The following is a 14,530-nucleotide window of genomic DNA, read 5'->3' on the forward strand; positions in this document are numbered from 1 at the left end:
ATTAATTTATAATTCCTACAAATTAATAATTGATTTAACATAATTAAATTACTTCCCATCCTATTCCCCTATAAACCCACAACCCGCTACAGAACATAATTATCAATTAATCAATTAATTAAAATTAGTTACCAATTAATTAAAAATAATTACAAATTATTTAAAATAATTTATAATTCCAACTAATTAATAATTAATTTAACATAATTAAATTGCTTCTCACCCTTTTCCCCTATAAACCCACAACCCGCTACAGAACATAATTATCAATTAATCAATTACTTAAAATTAATTACCAATTAATTAAAAATAATTACCAATTAATTAAAATTAATTTATAATTCCTACTAATTAATAATTAATTTAACATAGTTAAATTACTTCCCACCCTATTCCCCTATAAACCCACAACCCGCTACAGTACTAAAATACAAAATTACATAAAAATAAAAGAAAAACATTATAAATACATAATAATATACACAAAAATAATATAAAAATCGATATTAGTAACATCGAAATCCTTAACATCGATATTACTAACATCGATATTTAACACTTCGATATTACTAATATCGATATTAAATCTATCGATATCACTTACCTTCTATATTATGTCCCTTCGATATTTAAACTTCGATATTATTGTATATCGATATTTAAATATCGATATTTTGTCTGCATACCGTGGAGGGTGGGAAAGCGTATTTACTCTTCCCGTTCTCTCTCCGGCACAGAGCGGAGCTCTATTGAGCAGCAGCCATCTTGTGTGATATCCAGACAAGCCCCCTCATTCTCTTGGTCTTCACATTTCAGCATTGTAAGTCCATGCTCTCATCATTTCTCCTTTAATGTCAGCCTTGAAGGTTTGGTGGCTATTTAAGAGGTCATCTTTAGTGAAAGCTAAGGTGCATGGTACTTTGTTGCTTGTCACTTCTTCTGGGTGTTGTAGATGAGTTGCGGTACATTCAGGGTTTGCAGCAGAGGAGGCAAAATAGTTAGTGACCTTCTTTTGAACATGCTGCTTTGGGGGCATGATTCTAGGCGAATCCGTGTGTGACTCCTGTGTGGCAGAATGGACCTACGGGGGAGGAGCCTATAGTGTCTCTCAGACATTTATATGGCCATTTCTGCCTGCTCTTTCAGATAAAGGTTACATTCCGGGTGCAGTAACGTGGAATGGTTCTCCGGGGAAGATTCTGGATCGTCCCTGTTCTTTGCCAGTGGTGCTCTATTTTCCCATTGTGCGCTCTTGTCTTGTGCTGTATCTTGAAGCTCGTTTTTTTACCGCTTAGCAGTATATTTGGCAATATTATTTGCAGCTTCCATTGCATAGCCCCTGAGTTTTATAGTCTCTTTGCCACTCTTATGTTTCCTGTCTTGGCCATGCTAGAGGATGGCTTGGTGGTACTTATTTTAATTGTCATACTGACTTCAGGTGGTTCTATAAAGCTCTGACAGCACCTGATAGCTGTTACTCACCTCTGTGGGGGGAGGGGGGTGTTTAAGGCATATTAACCTGTCATACACAAAAGGGGTAGTTCTCAAGCTTTATTAACATGTAACATGTCTCAGGTAGTGTTTACAATGCCTGTTATTAGTTGATGACACTGACACTTCTCAGTTGAATTCACCAGCTCAACGACGAATAACTGTAACACATCCTAGCATCCTAGATAGGGTTCACTACACCTGTTAGCTGTCATACATCTCAGGCAGGGTTCTGGTACTGTATTCTGGTGCTGCTCTTTGGGTGGGGGGGGGGGACCTCCCGAAATCTTTTAGCAAGATTTCTCTCATACACCCTAGTAAAATGGCCATCTGGTATGTACAAATTGAAAAACTTCAATTCAGTAACATGTCACAGAATCACAATTTGGGTTTTCAACCAAATACCTAATCGGAATTCGGAAGGGGTGTTATTAGGGTGTCCCTTTCAAATGCCAAACAGAATGAAATGTAATAATGTTTTGAGACTAAAACACGGTCACAAAACACTAATATTTTACAAACTACAAATATTTACTGGTAACCCAATCACAAACAGAAAGGGACCCCTTCCCCATTGTGAATGCTGACAAAAACATTTTAAACAGTTAACTTTTCATGTTGCTGTTTTAAAGCGCCCCGTTTTCCCTTAAGGAAAACGGGTTGTATTTAAAGACAATTGCTTTATTTAAAAGCAATGACAGACAAAGGGTTAGACTGATCTCAGCAGGCCACCAGCCTTGTGAATGCAGTGATTTATAGTGGGTGGCAATTTGCGACCTAACTCATTAATATTCATGAGGTAGGTCGAATTACGACCCAATAGGACTCGATATTTTGGGAACCAACCTATTAGTACAAAGGTCGGTCCGCAAAATAGCACACAGAGTTCACAAAAATACTGGCGGCCATTTGCGACCACTAATTTTATGACCAGTGCTTCTTAGATCTGGCCCATATTTTTCCAGTGTCTGTATCTTTTGCGGAAAACTACCTACAAGTCATTTAGCAAGAATTTAAGATATCTTAAAGCTAAAGTACGTTCAAAAACTTGAAGAATGTCTGATGTGATGTACCTATATAATCCTCAATGCTCGACAGTGTTATCTGATCTTTTTCACTCATGTTTACAGGCAAAGAACAAGGAAACAGGTGAACTCGCTGCAATAAAGATTGTGAAAATGGAACCAGGTGAGACTTTAAATGCAATGCTATTTTTTGCCTGCCTTTTTGCCTGCCTTCGCCTGAAAAAGTGAATAGGGGTAGAGTAAGCGCTGGGGTAGTTTATGTTTATGAATATACATCTATAGGTCTTAAAGCAACATACAACAAGCGAAAAAGAAAATATAAACTCCCAAGACACAGTTGATGTAATAATTGGGCAGATATTTAATCAATATTTATAATGGGGCTATCTGCATTTACTGGTCCTCGATATTCTCATACAATCATTTACTCGGTTTTCCTCATCTTGTGCATTCTGCTCACTCCACCGCTATGAGTGAATGTTACTTTATCCATGTCTGTGCCTTGTCAATTTGTTTTAATAAAGTCTGTAATCTGAGAATGGTTGAGTATCTTTAGGACATCATCCCCCACGGGTAATCAGGATTCCATCTAGGCCTTGAAAAAAATTGCCATTGTACGGGTACAATGGTGCGTAATTCGGTGGATTTGTTACGCGAAATTCCCTAAATTGTAATTTACACTAAATTCACGGCAAAGTTTTAGCATGGGAGGGCGAGAACAATGAGATTGACCGGAACATTAGTGGCTACTGTTTGAACCATCTATGTTTTAGAACAATATTCTTAATGTGAAATGACACCTCGCTACCAGACCTATAAGAGAATGCATTCTGCACTAAAATAGATTTCTAAATGCTGATTTAGCATTGTGTGTGTTTTGCGTATTTCCTGCGAAATTACGTTTAGCTACATAACAGCTAATTACACGAACTTTGCACACCTCTAGTTCCATCCCAGGCGTACCATTATAGCCACTTTCACCATGTCTTTCTCTGATTCATGTTGTTCTCAATATGGGTTTCTCTGTGTTACTCAAATAGATTCATGCATTTCCCTTTTGAAATGAATGGATACACCAAATGTTCATCACACTGATGTTTTTCACTTCTTGCAAAATACTTCACCTCACACCCCAGAAATTCACCGTTCAATGTAGCAACTCGTCTGTATTCGCCCTACTGCAATGCAGTGGTCATGGGTTTATAAATTACTTTACAGATGAAATAATCAATGGCCTCACTGATGACATCAGATGACATCACTAAGCATCATTGATGACATGACATCACTGGTGTGGTTAAACAGTGCTTCAATTGCTTTCCAATTTTCCTTCTTATATCACTTTTGTACTCAACAGCCTATACTTCTGTCTTCATAGTCATTTGCGTCTCTGGCTTCCCCATTTAAATTCATTGTGCAAGAGTAAAAACTCATAGGGAGAAATATTAAACAATGATGCCCTCAATGAGGGAGGGAGGAAGGAAGCATGTGAGTTGGTGAGTAGGTGTTTGACATAATGAGAATGTAGATGGTTAGTTCTATAAGTGCATGAGGACCTAAATGGGTGAGTGACTGAGTGCATAGATGCTTAGATGAGTGTGCAAAAGAGTGAACTGGCCATCACGAGAGTTTGAGACTTACTACGCTAGCACAAAATCAATAGGTACTGTTATATTGTCAATAAGTATTGTCATATGACCAGTAAGTGGGATCATATGCCACCATTCCAGGAAGCAAAAAAGTGGACATTGCATGGCTACCTAGATTACACACTGGCACATTAGAGACATCTACCCCATTTTTATTAACCTTTCATGCAACGCAATCCAGCATGGCAACTTGCTGTGCTGATTTGCATGAAAGCAAGGGAGCAGAAATAAACAATATGTACTAAGATATGGCACACTTCTGCTCTCTCATTGAGCTAGTGCACTTTAGGCAGCCTAGCTCCAACGCATGCACTCATGTGCCATGGTGCAAGGGTTCCTGCGTAACTAGCAGGATAATTTTCGTGCAGGAAGGGACACTATCCTGCACAGAAACAGTCCTTAGAGGCTTATTCCTCTTTCTATGTACGCTGCAGAATGCAGTATCCATGGAAAGAGAAAGTAAAGAAGAGGAATGAAGCTATTTCACCTTGTTACGCCTCTTTCGGGAAGGTGCACTATTTCAGCACAAACCCAAGTTTACTGCCTTTAATAAATCTGGGTTTCATATAAAAATGCATGGATGGATGCATGGGAACACCCATGCTCTACCCATGTAACACCTCCTCAACGCAGTGTAAGGAGCTGCGTTGTCATTGTGTTACTTTTCTTTACAAAGCAACGCAAGACAATGCAAATCAGCCCTTGCAAGGCTTTGTAAATCTCAAATAGTATTTTGCATCATGGCAGCACCAAAAAAGAGGCACAACCATAGAAAAATGTTTGTAAATCTGGATTGCATATGCATGGTTAAGGCAATGCATGGTTGAGCTGCTACTGGGCAAAAGCAGGAAGCATCAAGAGAGGACGTGGTGAGGTGAATAGGGCCAGGTTTTGGGGGGTTTGCGGGGTAGTTTTCAGGGCTGGGGGGGTCAGGGACGTTTTTAATGCTGAGGGGATTTGGGGTAGTTTGTAGGGCTTAGGGGAGAGCGGGGTAGTTTTTAGGGCTTGAAAGGCAGAAACGTTTTTAAGGTTCGGGGAGGGGGTTGGTTTTCAGAAACGAGGGGGTAGGTTTAGGTCTCTGGGCGGGGCTTAAAGGGCCGTTTTAGGTCTCAGGGCAAAGTGCAGGGATTGGGATAGTTTGTAGGACTGGGGGCAGGGTAGTTTTTAGGGCTAAGGGGAGGGTGGGGTCGTTTTTAGGACTGAGGGCAGGGATTTTTTCAGGGTACGGGGAGCAGGTTGGTTTTTAGGAGAAAGGAGGTCGTTTTAGGTCTCAGGGCGGGGGTCAGGGGTTACCTGATAAGTCTTAACCATGCATATGTCTTTGCCATACATGCCTTAACTGTGCATATTTCATTGTAAAGGCATGCGTGATAAAGGCATATGTTTGGTTAAGACTTGCATGGTTAAGACCTTGGGGAACGGGCATGTGTGGTATACATAGCCATTTGAGGCGAATTACACGGAGCTCAAAATGGCGGGCGAACAAACGAGAAGAAACCGCTGAGCTCTGAATGGCGCATTTTCCGGATGCACCACGACCGCTTGATACAAAAAACGTCTGGAAAATAGACTTGTGGGCATACAGAAAGCGCTTCAGTCCTGTGGGTGAAGGGGGCCCGACGTAGTCAGTATCACTGTCATTGCCGGGTATGTGAAGATTGTAGAGCCTGTATTCAGGTAACAACGCTCAGCGGCTGCATAGCTGTTGTTCATAAAGCGGCAAGTGTGGAGGCTGCACGCTTCGGGCGAAATATTGGGTGACCCTTGTATGATCAAGCCAAGCTATGGTGCGAGTGTGTGCTTTGTAATTGGCAGTTAAACCGCAATGAGACAACTTTTGTGCTGCATAGATGGTGATTGGGTCACGAACATAGCGCCTGGCGTTCGCTGTTCTTTGGACCTGTTGTGCACGTCGCAGCGGGGGAATTCAATGTAAAACCGTGCTTCCCATTAGAACATGCTGGAATTATAGGGCACAACAGTATGTTCATGTACATTGCCATGTTAAAATAATGTATGAGGTGATATCCAAAGCGCCATCTGTGGAGCTCAGACACTGTGATTCTCCGACATACAGTGTGCGTTGGTGACCCATTAGGGCGTGTAGGAATACGACGGAGTGCAGATCTAGAGTGCCAGCAAACTACACAGTAAGAAAATTGTGCTACATTCCGAAAAAAGTCCAGTAAATGAACGGTATTTTCACCCTATATCTCCAACATAGTTGTAAGCCAACATGGGTAAACCAGACAAGCAGCAATCTAAATTGCCATTTGAAACAAAAAAAATTCAAAAAACTCGGCAACTATCTCAGACGCAGAAGCAGACACTGACGGGGGCCAAGTGCTGGCATGGAAGGGGTACTACAAGCTATCCAATAAAGTCTACAAGACATTAATGGTAAGCTAGACACCATCACCTTAAGGGTCGATAATATGGCAGCGAAGCTGGACAAACATGGCGAGAGATTAGTTGAGGCTGAAACGCGCATATCTGCAGTAGAAGACGAATCACATGGCACGACCACGAAATGCAGAGAAATGGAAAAGATATTGGACACTATAAAGAGCAAGGCGGAAGATTTAGAAGTGCGCTCTCGAAGAAATAACATTAGAATAGCGGAAATTCCGGAGTCCACAAACATGGGCAGAATGGAAACGTATGTGGAAGAACTTATCCAAAGTGTGTTTGGCACGGAACAACTCTTGCCAGTTTTCCTAATCGAACAGGCGCACAGATCCCTGGCCCCGAGACATAAACCGGGCACCACTCCACGACCTATAATAGCTCGAGTTCTCAACTATAGAGATTGGGATGCAATACTGCGGTTGGCTCGTGAAAAACAGAAGATAGGCTATCAAGGTAACAACTTAGAATTTTACCCAGATTTCACGATGGCAGTCCAACTGGCGAGAACCCTATGAAAAAGAAGTTGCGCAACATGGCAATAGAATACACCATGCTGTACCCGGCCAGGCTGAGAATTGCCCATGAAGGTCAAGCCACAATTCTACAAACGCCGAAGGCAGCTCAGGACTATCTTAAGAAACTCAGCACCAGGCGGAAGGAACAACTCAGAGAAGAGCGACATCAGGATTCAGAGTAATGCTCTGTATAATGTCAGAAATATATAAACATGGGAGAGTCCAGGACAGTGAAAGTCAATGCTGCAAAGGAGTAATGGCCTACGTCACAGATTGTAATGGAAAGCACTGTTGCTATGTAAGGTACATGAGAGGTACTATGTTGGCCACAAGCGTTCTTCAATGTTTACTACAGGACCATATCGGCAAGTTTATCCTGGTGGAAATCATCCAGCTTTGCTCACTACTTGGTGTGCTACATGATTTTGGCCGTTTGCACACCGAGAGACTACAGGGAAAGCATCAAATACATGGCTTCTGTACCTTATTGCCACAGTTCATGACAGCGGCAGTGTAATTGTAACAGGAGGACAGTTATAACTTCCAGACTATGAAGTTGGTGGCTGCTGCATTGCGAGGATGGATAAGTATATGCTGCCATGCAGTGACTGTTTGCTAAACATTCCTGAGAACTACAAACGTTTTGCTGTGTGTTTTAGGATATTTCTATGATGAACATCAGATGCCTACACTAGACAATATGACTAATTTGTTAAAACACATCTAGGTTGTGAAACAGGGTAATGTCTGCAGTTATGTAGTATATCTGGCCACATCCATGACGTTGGATGGAGTTGTGTGACCTCGGTGGACCCCCAAGGCGGGTGGACCCCATTCAAAGTTAAGTTATGTTACCAATTCTTAGGGAAACGTGTCTTTGGCATAGTTGGGATGCTAAAGTGGGTGGGGGTGGAGGGAGGGCGATTGGCAGGTTTTTGTAGACCAATGCACATGAGAGACATCGCTGTGTTCCACACCCATACTATGCAATACTGCATCAAAAGATTTACTCTGGGTGTTACAAACGTAGTGTACTATAAGCATCATGTCCCATCATGTATAATTACACTGTTTGAGAATGACTACTGAACTATTACAATTGAAAAAAATTTACTTTGTTAACTTGGAATGTAAGGGGATTGAACAATCCGAAAAAGATACGGCAGGTCTTTGCATATCTAGATCGACACCAGATAGATATTGCTCTCCTGCAGGAGACACATTTGACACCAACAGGTACCAGCACTATAGGAAGGCGGTGGGCAGAATCAATACATATGTCGTCATATTCCTCTTATGCTATGGTAGTAATCATATTGGTAGGTATGTAACTGTTACAACGCGATTTTTACCACGCATACTGTTACCACGCATACCATTACAACGCAGGATCCTTTACAACTCATACCTTTACAACGCATGACATTACATCACAGATACTATTACAACGCATGCCATTACAACGTAAGTATAGGTAAGTATATCATTTTATTTTACCTTTTTTTTAATTACCAAAATTTTAAAAATAAATTAAATTAATTAATTAAAGTAATTGTATATATAGTTTGGGTTTTGGGGTACAGGGGTATTTTTCGGGTTCAGGGCTGGGTTTGGGTTTTGGGGTACAGGGGTATTTTTAGGGTTCAGGGCTGGGTTTGGGTTATGGGGTACAGGGGTAATTTTAGGGTTCAGGGCTGAGTTTGGGTTTTGGGGTACAGGGGTATTTTTAGGGTTCAGGGCTGGGTTTGGGTTTTGGGGTACAGGGGTATTTTTAGGGTTCAGGGCTGGGTTTGGGTTATGGGGTACAGGGGTAAGTTTAGGGTTCAGGGCTGGGTTTGGGTTTTGGGGTACAGGGGTATTTTTAGGGTTCAGGGCTGGGTTTGGGTTATGGGGTACAGGGGTATTTTTAGGGTTCAGGGCTGGGTTTGGGTTTTGGGGTACAGGGGTATTTTTAGGGTTCAAGGCTGGGTTTGGGTTTTGGGGTACAGGGGTATTTTTAGGGTTCAGAGCTGGGTTTGGGTTTTGGGGTACAGGGGTATTTTTAGGGTTCAGGGCTGGGTTTGGGTTATGGGGTACAGGGGTATTTTTAGGGTTCAGGGCTGGGTTTGGGTTTTGGGGAACAGGGGTATTTTAAGGGTTCAGTTTTATAAAAATACTTACATTTAATTAAATACATTTATTTGAGTAATTTTAATATTTATTTAAAAAAAAATATATATATATATATATATATATATAATTTGAAAATTACAATGCCATTAATAAAAAATGTATTTAATAAATAAAAATAATTAAATATTTATTAATTCAATTTTTTTTAAAAATAATATAATAATATTTAAAAATAATATACTTACCTATACTTACGTTGTAATGGCATGCGTTGTAATAGTATCTGCGATGTAATGTCATGCGTTGTAAAGGTATGCGTTGTAAAGGGTCCTGCGTTGTAAATATTGCGTTGTAATGGTATGCGTGGTAAAAGTATGCGTTTTAACGTCATACATCCATATTGGTAAAAAAAGGTATACAATTTCATATAGATACTACTGACTCTGATGTAATGGGGCGCTACGTAATAATAACGGGCAGACTAAGAGGCCGAAAAATCGCTATAATTAATAATTATGGACCAGCCACTGATGATCCTGATTTCTATGGAGCTTTAGAGAGAAAAATATAAGACTTACCTAACATTCCACTAATCTGGGGAGGAGATTTTAACATCGCATTACAAGATGACACAGACCGATCAGGTACATCGGTAGAACCACATAAGCGAGTATTGTATAAATGAAAAGATATTATGTCTGTAAAACAACTTACTGATATCTGGAGATCCCATCATCTGGGGAAATTAGAAGCCACGCATGTATCGGCGGCAAATAATAGTTGGTCGCGCATTGACTACTGGCTGGTTTCTGATGATGCCATGTTGTGAGCAAAACTCTGTGAAGCACTTGGCCAGGACATTGTCGGATCACAATCCGGTCATGCTCGAAATAGCAAAACCACATTATACGCTGCCACTGTACAGTTGGAGGTTTAATGCGAAAGCACTGCTAGATACAGTATACACAGACATGATTAGTCAGGCGATAACAGACTACTTTGAGTTTAACCAGTCGAGCACTGAGGATCCTGGGCTTTTGTGGGAAGCATTTAAAGCCACAATTAGAGGTACATGTATAAGTACTGTTGCAGGTATCCTTAGAGATATAAGGAGGCAACTATCACTGCGTGAAGAGTAACTGCGCGCTTTGGAACTCGAATATGGTTCTACAAAGATATTAGGAGATATTAGAGTTATCCTGACAGAATACCAGACATATGTAGAAGATGAGCTTAAATATATAATGAAGCGACAGGTTGCGAGATCTTATGGGAAGGGTGGGAGACCAGGCAAAGGGCTAGCCGACAAAATCTGTTCTGGACATGCACCCCAGTTAGTAAAAGCGATTAGAGACGTGGACAGGAACCTAAAACATGACACACAGGAAATACTACAGGAATTTATGACCACATACTATAATCTATATACTACACAGCACTCCGTAACTACAGAGGATATATTAGCATATCTGGCAGATGTAACCATGGCGTGGTTATCTGACGTACAAAGAGAATACTTGGCGTTACCAATTACTGTAGAGGAAGTAATTGAAGTCATAAAGTCGTTGCCCAATGGTAAGGCACCGAGCCCTGATGGCTTTACCTGCGAATTCTATAAAACATTTGTGGATAAATTAGCGCCTCACTTAGTAGAATTATATGAGGATGTGCATGAAAAACAGTGAATGACACTGAGAGAGGCTATGTTGATCACACTTTTAAAACCCAACAAGGATCCGGAATATTGCGAATTGTATAGAACGCTATCCCTAATAAATGTGGATACAACAATTTTACCCAAATTATTAGCTACTAGACTCCAGCCTCTGTTAACTGGCCTGATTCTGCTAGACCAATCAGGATTTATCCCAGCACGCTCTACAGCCCACAACACTAGAACGCTGTAGTAATATGACATTGCCGTACTCGCAGGGGGGGTTTAGGGTACCGGATTTTTTACTTTATAACTTATGTGCACAAGCACAATATGCACATTTCTGGTATCACAGAATTCCCTATATAACGCATGTCGCGATCGAGGAAGGTGATGCGGCGCCAATTCCATTGGACGCCATAATCACGCACAGTAGAACTCCGTTACACAACCAAGATATAAACACAATAGACACCACGAACAAAGCATGGCAAATAATAGGCCGCAAGGAAACAAGTTGCCCTTATATGCTCCATCTCTGCCGCTACATAATCATCCGGAACTTTCGGTTACCCAAGAAGAGGTGGGAATTAAACTATTGCACCAGGTGGGCATAGATAAAATGGGAGATCTATATTGTAATGGTATATTTAAGATGATTGAGGATCTATCATATATATGTAATCAAACATTGCTATTTGGGTTTACCTACTATCGATTACAATGTGCGAATAAAAAGCTGTACCCCTCATACCCAGCAGAACCACCACAATTAGATATGCTACAATTACTTATCGCAACTCCAGGCGCTCAACACATGGTAACACAAAAACGGTACAAAGTTCCCCGGTAGGAATGTAAAGGACAGTGTAAGTGTGTAGCGTAGAAGAAAGAAAAGGGGGAAGGATCCCTTTTGGAACTAAAACCCTCACACACCCAGCGAGCTAGGTGTCATGCTTCATCATATGGGGTCTGCTCCTCGTCAGACTGGCGCTGCAATACCTGAAGGGCACCCGTGAAGGGGCTATTTATCGGAGATCTTTTGTTCCAGCCACATGGTGCATGCGTGTGAGAGGGCGAGAAAAAGTGTAGTCGTGAGGTGAAGGTGCGTTAAAAAAGGTGAGTCAGTCCACAATACACTTTATTAGCGTGGTTGGCTCCCTTGATTAAAAGGGTGGGAGGGGAGATATAAACTGGGAATGCTCACAGTAGAATATCTGCAGCCCTCAAGTCAGGTGTTACTAGTTGGTTGGACTTGTACACTGGACCCCGTTAAAAATAGTCCACTACGGTTCCCCCTTTGTTGATAGGCTCAACACATGGTGTCTAAACTTGACACTAAATTGCAGGAAGAACTAGCAGATACTGCATGCGAGGCGCTGGGGAGGTGGAATGAGTGTTTAGATGTACCACCGACAGAGGAGGAATGGTATACCACATGTTCACTAACAGGCATGCTGACACCTAATGGAAACTTAAGAATGTTGCATTACAAGTATTTGCACCAGACCTATTACACCCCGGTAAGACTATGTAGATACGGGCTGAGGACTGAGTCTAGATGCCAGAGATGCAGAGCGGACAATGCAGACTTCTTGCATTTAGCATGGTCATGCGCAGCAGTGACACATTACTGGGTAGAAGTGACTCAGATATTGGGGGACATGTTGGGTGCTGTTGTTGCCTGCTCTGTACGTACTTGTTTGCTGGGACTGGTGTCAAATATACGTGCAGCGAAGAGAACATTTTGTGTAATAGCACTGTAAATAGCTAAACGCCGAATATCGCTCTGCTGGGGTAGTAAAAAGGCCCCAAAGGTTAAACAGTGGTTAACAGATCTGACATACTGTAAAGATACCTTGAAGACATATGAAGAAGAGCTGCCATCAGGCTCGAAACCCAAAGATTACTGGAACTTCCTAGTTGCATATTTACAAGCGCATCAAGTGGACTAATTATGTATAATAGCCATGTTGTAGTAGTATACTCCTAGAAAATTCAGATGTGTAACAGATTGGATACAGGATGTTGTTGTGCAACGGTCTATATGTTTCTCATATGTTAGACATTGTATGTCTTTAAAATGCCAATAAAAAAAAATAATTGTGCAGAATGCTGCTGCCAGACTCTTATGCCTTGTTCCTTGGCATGTCTCAGTCTCAATCCATCTGCATAAGCTTCATTGGATGACGAATGAGAACTGGGTCAAGTTTAATGCAGGTTATGAATCAAAATGTCACTAAATATCTAAATAGTTTGGTCAGCCCTTATGTTCCTAATCATCTCCTACCTTGATGTAGCGTGAGCCTTGCTGGCATCCCTTGGGTGAAATTGGTGAGATAAGTGGGATGTTCCATTTAATATTTAGTATAAAAACTATGGAATGCACTTCCTACCGGGGTAGGAACTGCACCCTCTTTAGAGCTCTTGCGAAAGAAGGTGAAGAACTGCCTATTTTAGTTTCTGATGGTGCCTCCTCTAGTCTGTTTGCACTAGTCCAGGGAAGCCCTTTTGGGCAATAATGAACTTTATACATTTAACTCAATTCAATGAAATTCAAATGATCCTACATTTGACTACAAAGACACACAAAAGCCTTGTCTCTAGTCTCTGATTCTGATTATCCAGGCACTTGTGATATTGCATGCAAATGTGAAGACAGTTGTTCTAAAAGAGAATGATCCAGCATCCACATAAGAGCTTGCTATTCCCACATCCGGTTAAATGATGTGCTTGAAATGTGTCTGTTCTGTTCCTGAGGGAGTCACAGTTTCCAAAGTACCTCAATTGACACTTTTCTTCCCCACTCCCCTTCTCTCTTCTCTATTTCTCGCTCGCCACGCCAATTTGGTGTAACTATGTTTAGTCGTTTTTGAGAAATTAAGGTTAAAAATGTATGTACATATAGCGACACAGATACTCCATGGATCCAACAGATCTAATGATAAAATATGATTGGCTGCCACCACATCAAAAAAGGTGTGGTGGTAGCCATTTTATGAAGTACTCAGTCCCTTGCATTGCAAAAACAATAAATAAAGAATATGGGGAGTAGGGTAGGGATATTGGAAAACAGGGGCTAAAAACGTTCTTGTTTTGCGCTACTGTGGATCAGGGGAGTCATTGGGCTGTTGAAAAAAAGCAGCTCCTGCCTTTTCAAAATAATCCCACTGGGGTGGGCTAGGGCCCGACATTATTTATTTATTATTATTTATGTGGTTTATAGAGCGCACAGCTACCCCCGAAGGGGTGTCCCGGCGCTAAAACCTGAGCCTCCAGGGGAGAAGAAGGAGCATAGAGCAAGGAGAAACAGTAGGGTAAATCAGAGTCCGGAGAAGAGCCAGGTTTTGAGTTTGGCTCGGAAGATGGGTTCGGAGGGACAGAATCTCAGCTCGATTGGCAGAGTGTTCCACAGTTTTGCCGCAATGACACTGAACCCTCTGCCACCCATTCTAGATAATCTAAAACGGGGGGAGATCAGGAGGCGGAGGTCATTGGATCTCAAGGATCTGATGGAGCGGGAAATCGAGACACGTTTTTTCAGGTAGTTGGGTCCGAGGTCGTTGACGGCTCGATAGGTAAGGGTAAGGATCTTGAACTGGATACGGCTAGCCACTGGTAGCCAGTGGAGTTCCTTACGATACGCGGATACAGATTGGCGGTAGGGAATATTAC

At 41.5% G+C, this 14,530-nt stretch overlaps 1 protein-coding gene across 2 annotated transcripts in view; it reads left to right on the forward strand.

Moving 5' to 3' along the window:
* Positions 1-14,530, forward strand: part of LOC147692459 (mitogen-activated protein kinase kinase kinase kinase 5-like) — a 742,536-nt gene that overhangs the window by 303,392 nt on the left and 424,614 nt on the right. For both annotated transcript variants that reach the window (XM_086938659.1, XM_086938658.1), the window contains exon 2: positions 2,622-2,679. In XM_086938659.1, the coding sequence (XP_086794785.1) occupies positions 2,622-2,679 (58 nt within the window). The remainder of the gene's footprint in view (positions 1-2,621; positions 2,680-14,530) is intronic.

Source organism: Lissotriton vulgaris, chromosome 9 (genome assembly GCF_964263255.1).
Source record: "Lissotriton vulgaris chromosome 9, aLisVul1.2, whole genome shotgun sequence".
NCBI lineage: Eukaryota > Metazoa > Chordata > Amphibia > Caudata > Salamandridae > Lissotriton > Lissotriton vulgaris.